The sequence below is a fragment of the Protopterus annectens genome, chromosome 15.part0, assembly GCF_019279795.1.
Source record: "Protopterus annectens isolate FY-2018-M chromosome 15.part0, PAN1.0, whole genome shotgun sequence".
Classification (NCBI taxonomy): domain Eukaryota; kingdom Metazoa; phylum Chordata; order Ceratodontiformes; family Protopteridae; genus Protopterus; species Protopterus annectens.
This window is the reverse complement of record NC_056749.1, coordinates 604,802,432-604,819,208: the sequence shown is the minus strand read 5'-3', so window position 1 is coordinate 604,819,208 and position 16,777 is coordinate 604,802,432. Positions and strand designations below refer to the sequence as shown.

Sequence of the window (16,777 nt, the reverse complement as noted above, 5' to 3'; positions counted from 1 at the left end):
GCATATCATTTGCACAATGGATAGTTGGCTGGTATAGTATAGGTGCTGTATTATTATTGTTCACAATGGCACTTTAAGGTAGTCCTGTATCCATGCGTATGTTGTTAATAAATCTGGCACTAGAGTAACATAATTTACAGAAGGTTATAAGTGGAATTACAGTTTCCCCTGGAGGCATGGTTTGGATGTTATATGTGCAGTGTTGCCCACAGTGACCCAGGTGTGTGCACAGCTTTCTGGTGTCTTGAGCAAGATGATTAGCAGATGTGTTTGTCAAACAAATTGAGTAATTCAGAAATAATAATGCATTGACCCTGCTTAGCATATTCATCATGCCGAGCCAGGTGAATGTGTGATTAAGTGTGATGGTGAGCAGAGATAATTGCTGCACAAGGGAATAACTCCTAGAGCAGCAAATTCATATCCAGCCACAGCTGAACTGGTCAAGTATGCCTACTTTTAACTGCTACACTAGTTAACCTCTATTATATAAAATAAGTTGAACAATACTTTTAATGTTTTAATGAGCAGTGACTGCAAGGATATGGTGATGCCTAACATTATCTCACAACAATGCAAACATTCATATAAATTCAGTTATGCTGCAGATACAACTTCACTGTGTGGCATTTATATGTTTCAGAATCACTCTGCCATCTTGTTCTGTCTCATTAGCATACACAGAGATATTAATTTTTAACAATGTTTCTTATTAACATGTCATTATATCGTTATTAGCATACGACATGCCAAACCATGATGCTCTGCCCAGCAACGTTGCAGAACTTGATTAAATCACGCACTCCTTACATGAGGTAGCTCATCACACAAATATGTTTACCATGATGCTGCAAATGTTCTGAATCTGGATACATTTATTTAAGCTTTACTGTTATGATTCATGTTTGTAGGCAAGGGATGGGCCATAGCACATGTTCTTATACTCCTGTGTTAGGAAATACATATTTTTGGAGAGCAATGTCCATTTAACTGATATAGTTAAAGCAGAGTACAGTTGATTAGCAAAAGAAAAATAGTACCACTAAGTGTACTAAACTATTTACAAAAAGAAACACCTTATTCTTCCTATTTCTATTTAATCCTTAATATCAATCTAAGTATAATGTTAATAGCGTTTATTACTATAGAAGGTCAAAACTCACAATACCAAAGTTTGCATTTTAAGCAAGTAGAGTTAATTAAAATCATAAGTACTTTAATTTTATACTCTGCTATCAGCATATTTCATTTTCGTGGCACAACAATATTTTGGAAATATACATATAATACTGCTTTTGCTAGACAACTCTTTATATTAAGTCACTAGTTCTGCAAATAGACCATACTTTGATGAAAAATATACAAATACATGTATTAAATAACTATATATATATATATATATATATATATATATTGGAAGAAAGTCCTGCCCAAGACGGAGTAGGAACTAGAAGGAGGCAAACTGCTTCGCCATATTGGGAAGGGAATGGTATTAACCCGAAGAATTTGCTGACCGCATGTGTAGTTTGTGAAGCGTTGCAATACAAAACGTTTTTTTGTCCAACGTAGACTGATAACATGCGAAATATTAAGTTTAATGTGTGACGTAGAAGTACATAGCTGTTAAAAACAGGGCGCAACCATTGCCACGTATTGTAGATGGAAAAGCTGTAGCAATTCAGACAAGACCCAGATATGGTAAACCTACCTGTCAAGATACCATGAATTGTAAAGAAATTAATAGAATTCAACTTTAGCTTTGTGACTAACAGAAAGAAGATGTTCACTCTTGTTTTTTACATATTTTGAACTGTTAAGGAGGCAGAAGCAGCCTGGAAGCATATTGCAAGTCCTGAAGTAGCAAATTGCAAGTCTTGAAGTATCAGCCATATGTTTATGTACTATTCACAAAAATGAAGATGGACATGTAGGAAAGTAGGTAAACATGTATATGCTTCCCACCGCTGGCAAAGTATCATGAGAACTAAGGTATCCCATTCCAACTATGCTGAAGAGCTGAGGTAGTGTAACCTCACAGTCTAAAAGCTGCAGTAGACTGATTAGTCCAGATTTGTTCAAGTACCTCGCATACTCGACAAGTTACCGGAGAGCAGCAGAGAGCTGGATGCATGCTGTATCGCTACGCTGCAGGAGGGAGCAGCGCCACTTAATTGTAGCAGCAGACTGACTATATTAAAGGAATATATTTTCTACCTACTTTCCTCGTTTTGGTGGTATCACAGCCTCACCCCCTTCCACACAATCGAAAGGATACTTCAATCTGAGATTACCTCTGGTTTAAAAAACTAAGAAGCAGAATTTAGTGGAATCTTTACAAACGCAGGCAATACAGGAGTTTCTTCAAATTTAGTTTATCATTCATCATATATAGCCCTTGGGAATAAAGTGATGTTTTACGATCATATCAGGTAGTTTGATTTCTGTTTGAATTTCACTATCATATTCAGCATCAGAGATCTTGAAGGATAATACTGAGAAGGAATCCTGTACTTTGTCATTCACTCTAATTCTTCCATTTTGTAAAAGGCATCTAAGCATAGTGCTCCTCATCGGGTTGTCCCCTCCCTGCTGGCCTATCTCTCTTGGTTACCCAGAAGCTACAAGGCAGACCAGCTGTATTGGCACCCAGGAAGCACCCCTACCTCCACCTGAGTGACGGTTTATTGACTATTTACATTAATCTTTACTGGCTGTACGTCCATTTATTTATCTATTTACCTTATTTGATGGTTTTGTCCTCCTGTGGACAGCACACACGTGGCACTAGCTAAGGTTGTCTTGTCCCTTACCTATTCTGCAGTGTAAAAGCTCCCCTTTCATCTATCATTGCTTCTCCCTCCTGCCCCTGGTTTACCTGATTTCCCTTTGTTCGCTAGCATTACTATAGCTGTAACACCCAGCTTATCTAGCCTCTCCTGTTCTCTTACTGTCTCCACTCTACCTCCCTGGCTGTTGCACTCCTTTCTCTCTTGTTTCCTACATTTTAATTTCACCAATTGACTGTATCCTAATACTCCTGCTTACTTACTTTTTAGTACCCCTCTCAGGGTCCCATTGCAAACTGTACACATCCTACATACACCCTGAGCCTGATTTACTCTTGTCTTTTACCTTCTCCTTTCCATCTTTCTACCTAACTCTCCCCAACTTCTACTTAAACTACATAGCTTAGGAAAATGTACTGTTCAGCTTCCCTGCTAAGCTGATTGACTCACTCTCTTCTCTGACTGTTTCTGCCCCACTTCGCTCCCCTCCCTACCCCCTTATCCCACCCACCCCACGTACCCTTAGCCTTATACCTCACACACCACACCCCCTCTATATCTACACCTATCCAGACCTCCTACCATACTAGCAACTCCTACCAATTATACCTCCCACTCTTACCCCTCCTATCTTCCCTCCCCACCCTAAGTTAAATACTTACTCTAACTTATCCTGCCAACCTTTCTTACTTATTATATTATCTAAGTCTAATTCCTTTGATTCTTCCTTTCCTTCTCTCCACAACATGTCCATCAAAGCTTACAAATCATCTTCTAAGACCTCTGTAATAGAAACAACTCTATTAAAGCTAACACTTCTACTGAGTATTTCTCTTGTTCTTACTCTACCCTACTTCCTGACCTGGTATGAATCACACCTTAACTGCCACCTTATCTACTCTCCCAAACATACAGCCTCTGACTTTGAAAGCCTAAACTTTACTCACGCAAATATTACATCTACCCCTAGCTACCTTCTAGCTAGATATCATAGGCTGTCTCATAATAAAACCCAGACTCTCTTGCTCAGGAAACTAAAATACTTACTGAACTCCTCTAACAAAGCCTACCTTGAATATCACCACTCCATCTTGGCAGATGGGGACATTCACCCAAACCCAGGACCCTTAGCCTCTATATCTGATGCTTTACCTGTTACACTAAACTCTTCCCTACTAATACCAACCTCCAATGCTAATACTCTACTTATAGGGCACCTTAATATACGAAGTGTCAATAACAAAATCACCCATCTCCACTCCTTCTTGAACAACACTCCTTTGATATTCTCTGTTTAACTGAAACCTGGTTAAAACCCTTTACTACAGATAATGAAATCATTCCTCCAGGTTACAACATCTTAAGACTCGACCAAGAAACTAAAAAGGAGGAGGAGTGGCAATATTATTCAAAACTGAACTAAATGTAACATTAGTACCCTCTGAGAACCTAGACATTACCAAGACTGAACTTCTTATCTCAAAGCTTCAACTAAACCCAAAAATCCATCTATATTATCTGTATTTATCTACCTCCTGGAAATAACTCGTCTACCATAGAAAATATCCTCAGTTGGGCCACCTCCACCTACCCACAAGAAACCATAATACTTGGTGACCTTAACCTTGACTGGTCCTCGTTAAACACTAACAACCAGACCTCTCATATTAACCTCTATGGCTTCACACAGACAATAGACACCTCTACCAGGACAAACAAACTCAACAACAAAGAAAGTATTCTTGACTGGATTCTCGTTAACAAACCACTTCTAAAATATCAATCTGGAACTTTACCCGATGACTTTAGTGATCACAAACTAACCTACATTCTAAGACAAAAACGCCGCTAACAATACTCCCATCTATAGGACCCTCCATGATCTCAAACGATTCAACCCTATTCAATTTAAAAGTGAACTAAATGCCTGCAACTGGAATCCTCTAAAGACACTTCCTCTTGAAGAAGCTGTCCTTTACTTCAATACCACATTCCTAACAATTCTAGATAATCATGCTCCAAAACGCTCCATCCGAATTAAATCTAAACCTGCCCCTTGGCTATCTAAAGATACAAGACAAAAAATGTTACTTAGAAACAAATCCTGGACGAAATGGCGAACTAGCAAATCTCCAATAGACCATCAGACATTTAGGCACCTAAGAAACACTACCAAAAAAGCTATCTTCTCTGATAAAAGGAGTTATTATAGTAATCTCCAGCAAGCAAATCACAATAACCCTCAAAAATTCTGGTCAACCCTAAATAAACTTCTTCACCCAGGACAGACTACCACTCCATCCCCTTCCGGGTCTGAAAAGTATTCCGTCCTTGATACAGCCAATACCTTCAACTCATTCTTTATTGATACTATTAATTCCTTGGCCTCTCATCTCTCTAGTGACAACACTAATATCCCTGACCTTCCATCCCTCAAACTACCAACCTTTAGGCTACAACCCATCCCTACTTCCTTTATTCTGAAATGTATCCACAAACTCAAACCTTGCTCCCCCTCAGCTGACCAACTGCCATCTGAATTCCTTCAAAAGGCAGCCTCTGAAATAGCCTATCCTATATCCATTCTCATTAATAGAACTGTTAATGAAGAAACCATACCTGATATCTGGAAAATCTCTCACATTATACCCTTACATAAAGGAGGGAGCTCCTATGACTATTCTAATTATAGACCCATAGCTCTCTTATCCCCACTAGCAAAGATCATGGAAAAATGTGTTCACCATCAGTTAATGAACCACTTAATAAAAAACAACATTCTTACAAACTGTCAACATGGCTTTAGGCCTTTTCATAGCACAACCACCGCTCTCCTCTCCTTCACAGACTTTATTAACAAAAATCGCAATAATAACATCCTATCTTCAGCTCTCTTTATTGACCTGTCCAAGGCCTTTGACATGGTCAACCACTCTCTCCTCTTAAAAATTCTCGAATCTCTTTCCTTAGAACCTAACGCTGTCCACTGGTTTAGTTCCTATCTCACTAACAGGAAACAGGCCGTCCTCTGGAATAAGGAACTCTCATCTCTTCTCCCAATCTCACTCGGAGTCCCCAAGGCTCTATCCTTGGACCCCTTCTTTTCTCCCTCTTTATAAATGACCTACAAGTAGCTATTCCCCAGGCTACTTGTATACAATATGCTGATGATTCCACACTAATTTGCTCTGCTAAATCCATTTCTGAACTTCAAACAAATACTCAAACTGTATTTTCAAAAGTTGAAACTTGGTTCTTAAATCGTTGCCTACTCCTAAACGCAAAAAAACCAAACTCTTACTCTTTAAGCCTACTACCAGATCCCCAGCTTTAGATTTCACTATCTTATCTAACAATGGAACCATTATAACACCCGACCCTACTACCAAGCTGTTAGGTGTCACAATTGACAACAATCTTACCTTTGACTGTCATATCAACAACACCATTAAATGTGTAAATAGGAAACTCGGCTCTCTCTATAGAATTAAGACTTTCTTAACCTCCCCAGCCAAAACTACTCTTGCCCACTCTCATCTCATTTCCACTCTTCTCTCGCTTCTCCCATCTATACTAACCTCAAGAAAAACAATCTTTCCAAACTGTCTACTACCTACAATAACATAGCTAGATTTGTTACTGGGAAACCTTTCAGAACTCACCACTGTCTGAATCTGCAGCAACTGAACTGGCTTGAACTGTCAAACATGTTACTTCTTTCCCAACTTACATTTGTCCAAAGAGCTTTCTACCAATCTCTTAACACACCTGTACTTTCTAACCTCTTAACCCCATATGCTAATCTAAACTCACTCCGCTCATCTAGCAAACTGCTAGTTACCCTAACCAAATCTAATAACCTAGCTGGTGACTCCCTCTTCTCAAACTCCATCGGTAAACACTGGAACCAACTTCCTACTGAACTTACTTCCATTCCAACTACTTTTCTGTTTAAACAAAAACTCAGAACATACCTCAAAAGCCACTGGATGTGTCCCTGCTCTAATCCTGACTAAATGTTGTTTTCCCCCCTCAACCCTCTTTTCTCTCCTTTCTGTTGTGCCTCCTCATTTCTCCCCTTAGCTTCCCTCCACCCTACATACCTCTCTCATATTTCTCTCCTCCCTATTTGGCTATGACTCTTTTCCTATATACCTGTATCTCTAATCTCTCTCTCTATTGTTGTCTCTCTCTCCTCCTTGGTCTTCCACTTTCTTTACCTGCTGTTAAACTTAAGCAAAAATGTTCAATATGATGTTATTTTAGATTATCCAGATAGTTAAACTCCTTTCCTTTTGGTAACAATGTACATTTCTCTGTCCTTGGTCTTTCAATTTTTTGTTTCCTTGTTTTTAAACTATGTAATAATATTCATTATGATTGCATTTAGATTGTCTAGAAATTTTTAACTCCTACTCTTGTTTGGATAACAATATTCCTTGTCTAAGTCCTACCAGTCTGTAATCTGTAATCTCTATATGTGGAGCTTTTCTCCCCGGGCCTCTACTGAAAATGGAAATATATCCAGCTAGACTAGTCCGGTTAACAAATGTAAAATAAATAAATAAATAAATAAATATATATTTTACACAATACACACACATAGAAATTCACTAAGATGCACTCACTGGAGGCACTCCTTAAAATGGAGAACATCGACATCTGTGCAGTGACAGATACCTGGTTCAAGGCTCCAGAGAGTACCCCTGCATTACCAGGCTATAATTCATACCACACCTTTCGGCCACCTAATCTGGACTGAAACACTAAAGGAGGATGCGTGTCCATATTCATTAAGGATATCCACACCTCCAGGCTAGTTGCTCAGCATAATGCATCCGAGATTATCCAAGTGCAACTAACTGGGCAAGACCGCAATCCAAACTGTAGATTGCTATAGATCCCCCACCATGTCCCAGGATTCCCACTCCTCATTTCTTGATACACTGGAAAATATTAGGGTACAACCTAACCCCCTAATAATGGGTGATTTCAACTACCCCACCATTAACTGGGAAAACTACTCATGTACCAACACTTCTGCTCAACGTTTTCTGGGATTCATAAATTTCAATGCCTTGGATCAACTTATCCACACCCCCACCAGGGGCAGCAATATCCTAGACCTGGTTATTACCAACATGGGCAACCGGCACTCCACACCAGAGGACAATTCGTCGTTGGTCAGATCCGACCACAAGGTAATCACCTTAGACATCCACATCCCTCCCCCACCCCCCATTAGGGAAACCACCGTAAAACATTTCTCCAAAGCCAACTTCACACTTCTTAAGACAGAAGTGGCAAACTTCACAACACCCATGCTGATGGACAATAGAGGTATGACTGCTGAATCCTACGCAAATGCACTTTATAAGCACTTACACGAGTGACTGGATCATGCAATCCCTAACAGAACCAAGATGCTATCCTCCAAAAAAAGGAAAACAATCTGGTGGTCCCCTGCCATAAACAAACTCTACAACAGAAGAAAGAAACTGTTGCAAAAAAGAGTAAAATCCCATGATTGGAGAAACTCCCTGGTCAGCCTCAGTAAGAAGCTGAGATCCCTCATAAAATCCTCCAAATCTAGTTACGAAAACAAAATCGCCACTGACTCTAAAGACAACCACAAAGCATTCTATAGCTATGTCAAGAATCTCAATGGCAACACTCAGATCTGCTCTGAGTTACAGCACAATGGCACTAAATATACAGAACCAACTGATATTGCCAATATCCTGGCAGATAGGTTCAGTGCTAACTTTACCCCCCTCTCATCCCCTAAAGGGCCCATCTCTATACAGGAAGAATGCAAAGTTCCTGTAATCACGGCTGCACAGGTAAAAAACACACTCTCCAAAGCCAAGAACACAGCATCCATGGGACCTGACAACATCCCAGGCTGTGTTCTACATGAACTATAGAACGAACTGGCATCCCACCTAAGTACCATGTTCAATCATAGCCTCACCTCAGGCTATGTACCCACTGAATGGTGCACAGCGACGGTTATCCCACTCCACAAAGGGGAACCACCACGGACCCCAGAAACTACCACTCCATTAGCCTGACGAGCCTGGTCTGCATGGCTATGGAACGTATCATTGTGGAACTTATAAACAATGACATTGGTAATCTCCAAACTCAGGACCCCCCCCAGTTCGGGTTTGTAAAAGGCAGATCATGTCTCCTAAACCTGATAGACTTCTTTGAAGCAGTCGGAAAAAGCCAAAGATGAGGATAAGGTGGTTCACACAGCCTATCTAGATCTTGCCAAGGCTTTTGACACCACCCCCCACTCTGGAATTATAGATAAACTCACTAAACTAGGTATAAATCCCTATGTCATAAGATGGTTTGCCAACTGGCTCACTGACAGGACCCACACTGCGAAAGTAGCAGACTCCAAATCAAACTTCAGACCAGTGACAAGTGGAGTACCACAGGGTTCAGTCCTGGGCCCTCTCCTGTTTGGTCTTTACTTATCTGAAGTACAAGCTAACACAGAAGGTCTTTGGCTAATGAAGTTCACAGATGACTGCAAACTAGGAGCCATAATTAAAACTCCAAAAGATGTGGACATCCTACAAAAGGGCCTCGCTGAGACAGATGTCTGTTGTCAAAGCCATGGCCTCAAGTTCAATGCCAAAAAGTGCATTGTCATCCCTTTTGGTAAAAACTCTGTACCCATGAACTACCACATAGGTGGTAGTCTACTTAACACTAAAAGTGTGATAAGAGACCTTAGGACACAGGTAGACAGTAGTCTCTCCTTTGATAATCACATCGCCACAGTAGTCAGGAAATCCATCTACGTGGCACACCTCATCACAAAAGGTTTCTCATCCAGGAAAAAAGAGGTCATTGTTCCCCTCTACTCGTCACTGACCCATTATAGAGTACAATGCCCCTTTTGGTATGTACCTCACAAGACATCTACAACAACTGGAAAGGCTGCAGAAATACCTCACAAAGAGGATTACCGGCCTCAAACAGATGCTCTACGCAAACCGTCTCAAAAAACTGCAGCTTTACTCTGTTGCATATCGTCTACTCAGAGGCGATCTCTGCCTAACACACAAAGCTATGTCAAACCCAGAGCTTTTGGACATGCTCCACTTAAATAAATCCCAATCCCTACGAGCTACATGCTCTAGGGACCTAAACCTTGTCACCAGAACAAACAGAACATGCTGGGGGGATAGATTCCTGTCCCAGAGACTTCCCATACTCTGGAACAGACTACCAGTCTATGTCAAACAAAGCTCCTCATTGGCACTCTTCAAGAAAAATCTTGATGATTGGATGGGAGATAGGAAATTCACCCCAGGGATCACTTCTGTGGCTCTGCTCAACAGTGGCACAGGAAAATAATTTTTTTTGGGTGGCAAAAGCCAGGGAACTTTTTGGTTAGGCTTATATAGGCCCTAGGGCTAATAGCCTAGTACCTACCTATGAACCTGTGAAGAATCTTGGAAACTGTAGAGTTAATATTCAGGGAAGAAAATTCAATTAAATGATTATGAACACAGCAAAACTGAATATAGTTGCCACAAGCTGAATGAACCGCACAGCAGTCTTTCAGTAAAACATACAGGAAAGCTGTATTAAACTGATTTTATTGTAGCTATTTTTTTAATAAAAATTATGGCTGTTGTGTTCAGTAATTCTTGCAGCATGCAAAATGTACAAAATGTAAAATGTGGACTGTGCAGAATATATAACTGCTTTCAGATGAAATGCAGGAATATTACAAATGAAAAAAGTTATTCAGGTGTGCACATATATGCAGTGAATAAAAATCACTGTTCCTTGAGCTGTTATTCATGATCAAAGCTGTATTATGTTACTTGGACTCCAGCTTTACCTCAGAGTTATGTGGCTCTGGAAACAGGAAATACTACATCAAAAATGAAACAAACAGGAGCTACAGAATCAGTGACTCTGTTTAAGAAGAAAGAGGACCCTTTAAATGCCATTTTTGCCTTACTTTTGACTTGTGAAAAATAGGATGCAGCTCTGGAACACACGCTGAAGCATGTAATTCTTTGTCTATCAAAATGTGCTGCTTCTGTTTTGGCTTACAAGTCACAGATGAATAGAATTCAGCTATTAAGTAGGACCAGATAAGCTGTTAGAGTTCTTCAGTACCCCATCTGTCTATTAAAATCCACTTATGTTGTATTTCACTGTGCAAATGTACAGCCACTTATATATTTAATTTTATAAAGTAAATTGATTAGTTTTATTTATTTCATGTAAAGAATTTTATTAATTTACATTCAAAGGTTTGTAGCTAGTGCTTTATTTATTATCATTAATTCAAATGTGTACTCCTCAACTGTTGGCATCTGTCATTTGAAGTGTAATTATTTAAAGGTATTGATACAGTACAAAAGTGTAATTGCTTGCTTGTTTTCAAGGGTAAAGTATAATCCTGCTCTTGTTTTTCCATAGTGGTCTGGCTGAAGGCAGAGTCTTTCTGTGAAGGAAGGGAAGGGGAGATAGCGGGTATAAAATAGATATCAATCATCCTCCAGGAAAACATTGTGTGAGTAAGTGCATGAGTGCACATGTATATGTGTGTGTGTGTGTGTGTGTGTGTGTGTGAGTGTGTGTGTACGTGTATGATACAAAAAAACAATCTTCAGCAAATTTGACTCACTGTTGGTAAAACTGCAGTAGAATGCAATGGGCTGAGAACAAGATAGGCAAGGTCCTAAGGAGGAAGTTATTGTAGCTCTGCAACAGGTCAGTGTAAAGTGCATTTGGGTATGACAGGTGTTGGCTATTACCCAAGGCAACTTTGCATATATATACTGTATACTCTTAAAGCCAAACACCCCTTGCATATTGAACCAAAAAGATGAGTATAACTTAGAGTTACTTCCTAACCATGACAACCAAACAATGCCAAACCATCACTAAAGTTCCAATTAAAGGAATACTCATTATTCGTATTCAAAATAAAAGTGGCCAACCAAAATGATGTAAAAGTCACTGTACTTTTATTAGCAACCACCAACTAAGCACTTTTGTCCCTTCATGTGTTTTGTGACTTCATGAGACTTATTGCAAAAAACATGTATACCTTATTTTAAAATCACACCCCCATACACACCAATTGTGTATATCCAATCAAATAATTTATTTCATTAACATAAACATTTCATCTTTTACATACGTGTGCTAAAAAGATATATAAATATATGTATAAATAAATATCAGCTCAATCCATAACAAATTAACCTACATACATAAACTCATTTAATCTATTGTTACTTTAAATATTTTCTATAAAAGAACTCCAGTCCACCCCTTATCCAAAATAACTATAATAATTAATGTAATGTGGTGTAAGAAATCTACCTAATATCCTGAAGGGTACATATAAAATGTCTATAATACCAAAGACATAATTTTCAATACACATGCGAATCATTTAAACCCCCATGGTCCAATGGCATGCATTCTTAGTTACTATTCCAGTTCCCTAATCTCCAATTTGATCTTCAACGGTCCTCCCTTCTTGTCTTGTTCCATAATATCTAGTACAAAAATTCAAATGAATGTCCCTCACATTCACTTATATGTCTCCACAGGGCATTATGCAGATCCTTTTTATTGAAACTGGGGAGGTGCTCATAAATTCTGTCTTTAAGTGCGCTCTCCATCTTCCCTATATAAAAATAGGGGTCATTCCTTAACAACCTTACTGGTTGTGAAAGTAGAAATGAGAGCTACAGTTACTTTGTTGTCTTTGTTTTCTTTAGAAAAATGCCTTAAGAAGTGACTGGTATTGTTCAGCAAGCTATATTAAATCCTAATGAAGGTATCATGGCATTTCATTCAGCCTCAGCATGGTATACACTTAGAAAGTAGACTTGGACAGAAGTTTCACAGAGCAGGAGAAACTGCTAATACAAAGTAAAGCTTTTACAGGATGTGAAAATATGGGGATCATCCTCTAGGGATGGACATACATTCTAAGGAATGGATATGTTGTATTTAGGGCACAGGCATCTTTTAAATGGATGAGTTTACAACTCCTTAAGTACAGTTCTGTGCCATAACACTCATTATCGCCCTCATGGAATCACTGTTGACTTACTTTCTTTTAGTGCACTGGCTGTGATTTCAAAGCATTTAAAATTTCTGTATAACTCTACATATTGAAGTAAGGAGGTGTAGCAAAACCTTCTTATATCAACGGGTAAAAAACATTCCGTTCCTTAACAGTACTTTTCATTTTAACACTAAAATATTAAATCAAACCCCATTTTAATTTAAAGTTTTTTATTATTTTATTACTGATAACTGCTTATTTCATTTGCAGGATGTTAACATCCATTAAAATTACTTACTTAGGGGTCATAGCCTACATCTAAGCAGTGAGATTACCTTATTAATACATTATGATTGCTTACTTGTGAGTTATACCTTACAAGTGAGTAATGAGGTTCTCTTACTAATGCATAATGTTCCAGAGTTAATGACTTAAGTTCATAGGTAGGTACTAGGCTATCTGCCCGAGGGCATTTATAAGCCTAGTCAGAGTGTGTCAGCTTTCGCCGCCCCATTGATTAATTAACTGAGCCTCTGTCAAGAAGAACCAATGACGTGATCCCAGGGGTGTACTTTCTGTTACCCATCCACTCGTCAAGGTTTCTCTTGAAGAGTGTTAGTGAAGGGCTCTGCCTAATGTAGTTAGGAATTTTGTTCCAAAGCATGGGGAGTCTCTGTGACAAGAATCTATCCCTCCAGCATGTTCTATTGATTGTTGTGGTGAGGTTTAACTCACTAGAGCGAGTGGCTTGCAGTGACATGGATTTCTTTAGGTGGAGCATGTCCATCAGTTCTGAGTTGGACATGGCTTTGTAAGTCAGGCAGAGATCACCTCTGAGTAAGCAATATGCCACTGAGTACAGCTGAAGTTTTTTCAGTCTGGCTGCATAGGACATATGTTTGAAACCAGTAATCCTCTTGGTGAGGTACTTTTGTGGTCTTTCCAGCTGTTGGAAGTGTCTTGTGAGGTATACCCCAAACGGGGCATTGTACTCTATGACAGGTCTGATAAGTGATGAGTAGAGGGGCACTATAACCTCTTTATTTCTAGATGCGAACCCTTTAGTAATTAGATGGGCTACATAGAAGGATTTCCTAACTACTTTGGCAATATCATTGTCAAAGGAGAGATTACTATCTACCTGGGTCCCCAGATCTCTTATTACCTCTTCTGTAATTAAGGAGGCTGCCACCTATGTGGTAATTCATGGGTGTTTTGTTTTTCCCAAATGGGATGACTATGCATTTTTTGGCATTTAGCTTGAGACCATGACTTTGACACCAGGTGTCTGTCTCAGTAAGGCCCTTTTGGAGAATGTCCATGTCAGCTGGAGAGTCAATTATGGCTCCCCGTTTGCAGTCATCGGCGAACTTGGTTAGCCATAGTCCTCCTGTGTTTGCCTGTACTTCTGAGAAGTATATGCCAAACACTAGGGGTCCCAGGACCAAGCCTTGTGAGACACCACTTGTGACTGGTTTAGAGTCAGACCTGGAGCCCGCTATTCTTACCGTGTGAGTTCTGTCTGTAAGCCAGTTGGCAACCCATCTCATGACGTAGGGGTTTATGTTCAGGGTTGGTTTCCAGTAGTGGACTACATTCACGTTTTAATGTGTTGAAAGACTGGAAGAAAAGCAATATTCAAGGGACCAATTACTGAATACTGAAGGCTTTTCATTCTAATGAATGTTGTCCCTTGACTGTGTTAAAAAATGAAATCTTTATTTTTTATGTATAACCGCTTAGAATTCATTCATGGAATGTATTTCCATTATCTGTACAACAACTAACAAGAATCATAAAATATGTAGGAACAGATACTGCAGAGTTTACATGTTTAGGCATATTAACCTAGCCCATGCAGTTACATCTCACCTGGGCATCCATGTCAATGCGATAGTTAAGATCCCCAAGCCAAAAGAGATGAGTAAACCTCAAAGTGATGTCAAAAGCACTCAGTTGTTTGTCTCCAAGTAACAGTGATCGCACAATATCATGATGATTCTGATTCCGTCTGAAAAGGAAGAAAAATGCTGTCATTGTATAACACAAAAAAAAAAAAAAAACATTGAAACACATTTAATGTGTGTTCTTAAGTGTTTCCACTCTGACAAAATATATCGTAGATATTGCAAATGTAACTCCAGTGGTTATAATCTGAAAAATCCAAGCTACAAAAAGGCAAATATTTACTGAGCAGAGAATCAAATATAACTTAGTGCTAATAAAACCTTGCTGCTAAAATATAAATATAGCTGCAAACAAATGTTGATGTACAGCAGTCTATCTTAGAAGATTGCAACATGCCTCTCAAAAAAGAGCTGACATGATACTGCCAAAATTCACCTTCAACAACATGTCATTCCATAGGCTGCATCAAATCCATTGCACTCTGGATTAAGCATACACCTGATCATGTTCTTTGTAAGTACCCATTTTCACAGCACAACATTAATATTAAGATCTCTGGAAATGTGTGTGTGTATTTCTTATATTGTAAGAAATAATGTCTGTGGGAATTCAGTCATTAATCAATCAGTGCACTAGAACTAGAACAACAAACCATTTAGCCTGTTGTAGATAGTGTTTTTTTATTTTATTTTATTTGCATTTCCCATAAAACATACAGAAGCAAATATGAACTGTTTTTTTCAGAGGCCTTCAGTCTTTCTTGGTAGCTCAGATGTTTTAAGACCATGATCTTTTTAGGTACAAACCTCTGGGGTACTTCCAGCTACCTGACATATGTAGTAAGGTGCATCTGAAGGAGAGGTTGGGTCTAATCAGTGTGGAGTACAAGAAAATAAGGAGTACTTTTGAAGTGGAGTAAATAGACTTTTATATGAAATGTGAGTGATAAAAGGATTTCAAACTACTGTTGCAGTGTGGTGGTTAAATATGAGGGAGCTATCCACCCAAGTGCTTAGGTCTCTCACCACCTTTTCATTCTGAAGTGGTGTGTTTTCTGTACTATAAGATGGGGTTAAGGGTTATTTAGCAAATGGTAAAATGTTGCCTTTCTCAGCACTGAGTTTAAGCCCATTTCTGTGTACACCAGCTATTGACAAGTGTAAGCTCCTGTTAGAGAGCCAGTACATCAGAAGGGGACCTGGCAATGACTTCCAGCTTACAATTATCTGCAAACTTTGTTAAAAAGAGAACTTCATTTGATAAACAGAGATCTGAAAAGTAGATACCAAATAGCAGAGTTCAAAGCACAGATTGCCCTGAAACTCCACTGGTCACCTTTGTAGTCTAGGCAGATAGCTCCCTTACTTTTACTGTGAATCCTGTTAGTAAGTTAGCTATCTACCTAATCACATATGAATCATTGCAGTACTCCATCAACATGTTTAGTATATTAGCATGAGGTATGGTATTAAACACATTAGCAAGGTCAGGGTACACTGTGTAAGTATCTTTCCCACAGCCTATGGCCTGAATGACCCTCTCAAAAAAGTTCACAAAATTCATTAGATAATATCTGCCCCTGAAAAAGCCAAATTGTTGGGGGTAAGTCTAATAAGATTTTTATAGCATAGTTAGTTAGGTTAATTATGATGTGTTTCATAACTTTGCATATAAAACTCATTAGACTGATACGTCCGTAATGTATGGGGTCAGTGAGGGGCCCACCCTTGCAGAGTGGCATCACAATAGCTGTGCAACACATCTTTGGGACAAAGCCAGTTGCTAAACTCAGGAATGGATCTGCCACTATTAAATTAGTGCTATAAATTAGGCAACCAGCCAGGTCCTATGGGTAAGATGTTTTTCATTCTGGAAAGTTCTTTCAGTATAAGTTCTTTCATGATGTTTGGTGGCTTGATTCTATTGAGGATAAATGAGCTTGTAATAGATTTCTCAGGGATGAAGCTGGCACTATATTTCTTTACCATTATGTTGGCAATATACACTGGCTCTG

General features: G+C 39.0%; 1 protein-coding gene across 1 annotated transcript in view; it reads right to left on the bottom strand.

Moving 5' to 3' along the window:
* Positions 1 to 16,777, bottom strand: part of LOC122789860 (phosphatidylinositol 3,4,5-trisphosphate 5-phosphatase 2A-like) — a 1,099,782-nt gene that overhangs the window by 300,622 nt on the left and 782,383 nt on the right. Inside the window, exon 15 of the mRNA XM_044057294.1 lies at positions 14,728 to 14,866. Within this exon, the coding sequence (XP_043913229.1) occupies positions 14,728 to 14,866 (139 nt within the window). The remainder of the gene's footprint in view (positions 1 to 14,727; positions 14,867 to 16,777) is intronic.